The sequence below is a fragment of the Alligator sinensis genome, unplaced genomic scaffold (assembly GCF_000455745.1).
Source record: "Alligator sinensis unplaced genomic scaffold, ASM45574v1 scaffold174_1, whole genome shotgun sequence".
NCBI classification, from domain to species: Eukaryota; Metazoa; Chordata; order Crocodylia; family Alligatoridae; genus Alligator; species Alligator sinensis.
Window position 1 is genome coordinate 677,260 of NW_005842516.1, and position 6,782 is coordinate 684,041.

Below are 6,782 nucleotides of genomic sequence, written 5' to 3' on the forward strand. Positions count from 1 at the left end.
TGAGATGACCTCAGCCAGGTGTCTTTCCAGTCTCCTTTTAAATACCTCCAAGGAAGGGGACAGCACCACCACCCTTGGAAGCGTATTGCATATTTTGGCAACCCTCACCGTAAATAATTGTTTCCTGATGTCCAGTCTGAATTTGCTCTCTTTCAGTTTGTGGCCATTTCTAGTTACCCCAGTGGGTGCCCTGGTAAACATTGTATCCCCTATTTCTTGCTGACCCCCCTGATGACTTTGTAGGTGGCCACTAGATCACCTCTCAGCCTCCTCTTCTGGAGGCTGAAGAGGTTCAGGTCTCCCGATTTATCCACATAGGGTTTTTTTCTGTAGGCCTTTAACCAGATGAGTGACCCTCCTATGAACCCTCTCCAGGCCATCCACATCCCTCCTGATGTGTGATGTCCAAAACTGGACACAGTACTTAAGCTGCGGCCTTACCAATGCTGCATAGTGGGGAAGCATCACCTCCCTAGACCTTTGTGATGAACCTGCTTATGCAAGAAAGGGTGTGGTTAGCTTTACTTATTACCTCATCACACTGGTGACTCATGTTCATTTTGGAGTTGACTATGACTCCGAGGTCCCTTTCCACAGTTGTGCTACTTAGAGTGGTACCTCCCAGGCTGTAGGAGTGTTGATGATTATTCCTCCCTAGGTGCAACACATGACACTTATCCTTGTTAAACTGCATCCTATTCTGTTCTTCCCACTTCCCCAGCCTGTCCAAATCACCCTGTATTCACTCCCTACCCTCTAGTTTGTATACTTCTCGCCATAGTTTGCTGTCATCAGCAAACCTGGACAGAGTGCTTTCTACTCCGTCGTCCAAGTCACTAATGAAGATATTGAATAGTACTGGTTCCAGGACAGAGCCTTGGGGGACTCCACTGCCTACATTTCTCCAGGTAGAGACAGACCCATTCACCACCACCCCTGTATTCACTCCCTACCCTCTAGTTTGTATACTTCTCGCCATAGTTTGCTGTCATCAGCAAACCTGGACAGAGTGCTTTCTACTCCGTCGTCCAAGTCACTAATGAAGATATTGAATAGTACTGGTTCCAGGACAGAGCCTTGGGGGACTCCACTGCCTACATTTCTCCAGGTAGAGACAGACCCATTCACCACCACTCTCTGGGTGCATCCCATAAGCCAATTTTCTACCCACCAGACTATGTAATAATCTACATTGCAACTGTTTAGTTTACTTATAAGAATTGGATGTGATGCTGTGTCAAAGGCCTTTTTAAAATCTAAGTAAATAACATCAAACTCTATTCCTTCATTCAAGCATTTTGTGACCCGGTCGTAAAATGAAACGAGGCTAGTCAGGCAGGATCTGCCTGCTATGAACCCATGCTGATTGCCCCTTAACATTATTTTACCAGTTGGCCCCCCACAAATGTGATCCTTATCAATTTTCTCAAAGGTCTTGCCAAGGATGAAGGTGAAGCTAACTGGCTTATAGTTACCCGGTTCTTCCTTCCTCCCCTTCTTGAAAATAGGGATCACATTGGCCCTTTTCCAATCCTCCAGGACCTGTCCTGAGCGCCACGAGTGCTCAAACAGTTGTGCCAGTGGCTCCACTATGACTCCAGCTAATTCCGTAAGTACCCTAGGATGAAGATCATCAGGGCCTGTTGACTTAAATACATTCAACGCCTCCAGGTGCCTCTTTACTAGGTCAGCATGAACAGGTGGTGGGTTGGTATCTATTGGCTTACCTAAAGTCCCAATGGGATGCATATTTCTATTCATGTCCAGGAACATGGATGCAAAGAAAGCATTTAGAAGCTCTGCTTTGGCCATCCTATCTGTTACCAGTTGCCCTAGTTCATCCTGAAGGGGCCCTAAGTTACCCTGCACCTTCTTTTTGCTTCCTATGTACTTAAAGAATTACTTTTTGTTACCCTTAACTTTTGCTGCCAGCCTAAGCTCCATTTCTGCTTTGGCTCTCCTCACTGTTTCCCTGCAAGCTCAAGTCAAGCAGGTATACTCCTCTTTGGTGGCTTCCCATTGCTTCCACAGCCTGTAGGCCTCTTTTTTCCCCCTCCAGGCTCTCCTGGGTTTCCCTGCTCAACCAAGAGGGTTTCTTTGCTTTTTTGCCCCCTTTTATGTATACTGGGATGGTCCTTTTCTGTGACTGCAGGATTAGTCCCTTGAGAAACACCTACCGTTCCTGGACTCCCATCTCTCTGAGGCTTTTACCAGTCAGTCCTTCCCTAACCAATCTCCTGAGTTGGTCAAAGTTTGCCTTCCTGAAGTCTGGCACTTCCGCCCTACTAATTATCTTCCCCACCTTTCTCCAGATAGTGAACCCTATCAAGAGGTGGAGACTATCCCCTAGGTTACCTTGTACCTGCAGATCCCCCACCAAGTCATCCCCTGTGGCCAGTAGCAAGTCTAATAAGACATTTCCCCTAGTCGGAATATATACCTCCTGTGATAGGTGAAGGTCCTGTAAGGAGGTTAGAAACTTTTGTGAACAGGCAGATGTCTGGAAATTTTAAGTCACCCATGACAACCAGGTTCTTTGAGCGCACTGCCTCTGAGAGCTGTCTCGAGAATTCTAGGTCTAACTCATCCCCCTGGTGAGGGAGTCTGTAATAGACCCCCACTACCAAGTTCCTTTCTCCTCAACCCCCCTGTGACCTGACCCATTGTACCTCAATTTGCCCTTCATCTTGGCCCGATTTAACTACAGAAGATGTATATTGCTCCTTAACATAGAGAGCGATGCCCCCCCCCCACTTTTTTCCCCACTCTGTCCTGTCTGTACAGCCTGTACCCTTGATACCCACTGCCCAGTCATGGGTAGGATACCACCAGGTTTCTGTTAGTCCAACCAGGTAGAATTCTTTATTTGCAAGCAGGAGTGCAAGTTCCTTGTGCTTGTTCCCTGTGCTCCTAGCATTAGTATAGAGGCATCTAAGCCCACTGATAGGTGCCCTTACTACTTCCCCATTGTGATGCTTAGCGGGTCCCTTGTTACTTACCTGGACTGTTCCAGCACCTGGCTTGAGATTCATCATCCCTGAACTCTCCCTGTCATCAACATCCCTGTCCCATGACGAACCTAGTTTAAAACCCAGCATATGCGATCAGTCAACCTGTAAGAGAACAGACTCTTACCCTACAGAATTACTCTGTAGTTCCCTACAGGCTATCTTTTTTTCCCAACTTCAGGGAAACATTTACATGGTTTTACTTAATAATTTTAAATAAATTAATCCTAGTTGTATAGTATAATGAGCTGGATTTACAGACCAAGCTAAAATATATTGAAAGATACAGTCAGAAAATAGGAATGAAAGAGAAGAACAAATTAAGAAGAATGCATTCTTGCTTTAAATAAATATTTGCATTTTAGGATGGAATGAAGGAGCTTAACAAATAATAATATTATAGATATGTGTTCAAAGCAAGAAGTTAGGGGAAAATCAGTGTGGGCTGAAACACAATTGTTCCCAATCTTGCAGCAGAATCCACACAAATAGCTGCCTTCAATTTTATAGGTCAACCAGTGTGTACAAGGGGATGTCTGAGAAGATCCAGGTCACTGATCTGGGCTTTTTAAAGCTGTTCCATTCTGAATTGTATTCACATGAAAAAAAAAAAAAAGTTTGCTATTTAAGCTTCCAAGTTAATTTAATTCATCACAAATGTGGCCTGCTAATCTTACAGAAAAAAAGAATGGAGAGATAGCCAATAAATAAATAAATATAGGGGCACTCAAGATTAATTCAGAAAAACAGTGCATTGGTTAATTGCAGACCTATTATACACAAAGCTTCATGCACCTCAGCTTTAAAACCACTTTTGTTCTGGGATAATTCCATTTATCCCAGAGTATGCAGGCCTTATACACTAGCATTTTGGTCTTGATGATAAGCTTTGAGTTGTTCCATGCTCTTTTAGTTAGTCTGCTGAAGGTGGTGGCAGCCTTTCCAATGTGAACATTAAGTTCTTCATCCAGTGAGAGGCTGGTGGTCACTGTGGAGCCTAGGTAGCTGAACTTTTGGTCTACTTCTAGCTGGTTCTCATTCAGAGTGATTAGATCTTGGTGGTAGTACTGCTGTAAAGTTGCAGTAATGATAAAATGAGCCATATTTATTGATACCACCCACTAAAAGAGAAGAGACATGGGCATTGATTCTGCATGGTTAGGAAGTCATCTCCTTATGTATAACCACACTAATTGGAAGATTATTTTGAATCTAGCTTCTTCCACACCCCCTCCCACCCCCAAAACTTGCAATCCCTTCCAATGGTTTTAGAGTACATATTATGGGATTGTGTTTTTTGGAATGGTTGTGTGGGCAATGTCTCCAAAAGCTTTCTTTTTGGATTGCTGACAAGAGGTTGAATATGTGAAAAATCACTGGGCAAGTTGTGACACCTGGTTAGTTGTAGAAAATACTAGAATGAAATGAATTTGCTCTATTTTGTTCAGTTACTTGGAGTGCAAAACTGAATATATGAACTGGCAAAGAGTTGTCTTCATTTTTCTGCTGAATTGTTTTACAGGAAAATCATTGTCCATTGCAGCTCAACACTTATAAAGATGACCTCAGGGTTGATTTCTCTTTCCAGAATCCAAGACAAGTTCCTCATGGATATGTTTGGTCAATCAAACTTGTGTGGGAAAATAGATATTTCCATGATTCTCTACTGTGAGATAGGCAGCTTCCTTGTGAGCCAGGAGGCATTAGCATACCTGGGTCCATCTCCAAGAACTGTACTCCCAGTGGGTCTGCACATAAGCCTTGATGTGAAGAAATTTCCATCAGATGAACTGTCTGTGGTTCAGGTACCCAGATATTCTAAGGTGCACACTTCTTGACCATCATCAGGATGCATCTTGTATGTTGCTTGGTATAAACCCACAATCCTGATAATTGTGAGAGGTCTGGCTCTACATGAAGCTTAGCTTTCTGATCCAAAGCAAAATGTATACAAAGGCTGAGGAACCCTGGCCACAGCTATGTCGCTTAGAGCTTCTAGGTTCCCTGCCACAGAAAAAGAGACTTGATTTCTGGAAAACAAAGGTGAAGCACCATGGTCCTTTAGCATCATGTTGGATGGTAGGAATCATGTTGGTATTGAGAAGTTTAGTGGAAAAATATTATGACTTTCACCAAAACCATGTTTCTAAAATGTGACATTTCCTAGGAACTGGAAACTTGCTTCTTAGTCAGTTTGGTTATTCAAACCCATCACCTGTCTTTGAAAATTTCATGTAGCCAATCTGTCTCTGTCTATACTTTTTTTCTGTCTTTCAGAAATTCCTTTCACTGTGGCTATATTAATTCTGAATGTTTTGCATTTCTTACAGGTCACTACCTAGGAATGACAACCAAACCACTGTGACTGAGTTCATTCTCTTGGGACTTTCCAATGACCCACAATTCCAAATTTTAATGTTTTTTGTGTTTTTGGTGATATACCTCATCACCCTAATGGGGAATGGAGTCATCATGTTGGTGATAAGAGCTGATTCTCACCTTCATACTCCCATGTATTTCTTCTTGTCTCATCTATCTTTTGTTGATATCTGCTATTCTTCAGTCACTGTCCCCCAGATGCTGGTGAATTTATTAGCAAAGCACAACACTATTTCTGTCAGTGCTTGCTTTACCCAGATCTTCTTCTTCCTTCTCTCAGGTACATGTGAATTATTCATTCTCTCAGCAATGGCTTGTGACCGTTATGCTGCCATATGTGCCCCCCTGCATTATGCTGGGGCTATGAACATAAGAGTGTGCAGGATGCTAGTGGGTGTCTCCTGGACAATGAGTGTCATGGATTCACTGGTAAATATGGTTACTTTATTAAAGGTGAAATTCTGTGGGCAAAATGAAATTGGGCATTTTAGCTGTGAGCTTCCCTGACTACTAAAACTGTCCTGCTCTGGGGCATTGATCAACAAAACAGCTCTTTTTTCTTCCCTTGTGGTCATTGCTTTTGGAAATTTCCTCCTTATGTTGGTTTCCTACATCCATATCATCTCTGCCCTCTTGAGGATAAGCTCTTCTGAGGGGAGACATAAAGCCTTCTCCACCTGCAGCTCCCACCTCATTGTGGTGGGTTTATTATATGCAACAGCTGGTTTTCAGTATGTGAAACCAAGTTCCATTTCTTCAGTGATCATAGATCAAGTTTTCTCCATCCAGTACAGCATCTTGACCCCCATGTTAAATCCCATCATCTATAGTCTGAAAAATAAGGATGTGAAAATGGCTGTGGGCAGAATTTAAAAAAAAAAACAAGTTTCCATCTTTTGTAAAACATGCAATTATAAATAGTAATATTCAACATTTTTAATTTCAAATAAATACTTTTGAAAATAAAGAGGTATGGCAAACTGGTAACTGCATGATGATAGAACATAAATGGCAATTCCTTTTTTTTTTTTTTTTGGTAGAAATATCCTTGGTTGTATATCCCACTGAATGCAGAAAGTATCACATGGAGAGAACCTACAGAAGTGTTTTAGCTAGACTTTAAAACTTGTGTAGATCAAGTCAAGGTATCTCTGTTAAGCCTGACTTTATTTTGAATATTAGCCTATTTTGTTAGCAGTCCAAATAATAATTAATTCAATATGTATCACCATATGAAACACCTGTAGTAGTAAAACTGACTGAGTATAGACCCCAAAATATATATATTCAGTTGTTTAGTAATAAGCTGTCCTTCCTAAATGGGACTCAGAAATTTAGGAGATGAAATGCTCTTGACTTAAAATTAATTCTTAGCACCTAATTCCTGAGATCCTT

General features: G+C 42.0%; 1 protein-coding gene across 1 annotated transcript in view; it reads left to right on the forward strand.

Annotated features, from left to right (window-relative positions):
* LOC102377996 (olfactory receptor 1052-like) overlaps nucleotides 1-6,260 on the forward strand; it is a 13,209-nt gene extending 6,949 nt beyond the window's left edge. Inside the window, 2 exon segments of the mRNA XM_025213260.1 lie at nucleotides 4,531-4,676; nucleotides 5,339-6,260. Coding sequence (XP_025069045.1) covers nucleotides 4,531-4,676; nucleotides 5,339-6,260 — 1,068 coding nt within the window.
* The last annotated feature ends 522 nt before the right edge of the window (nucleotides 6,261-6,782 follow it).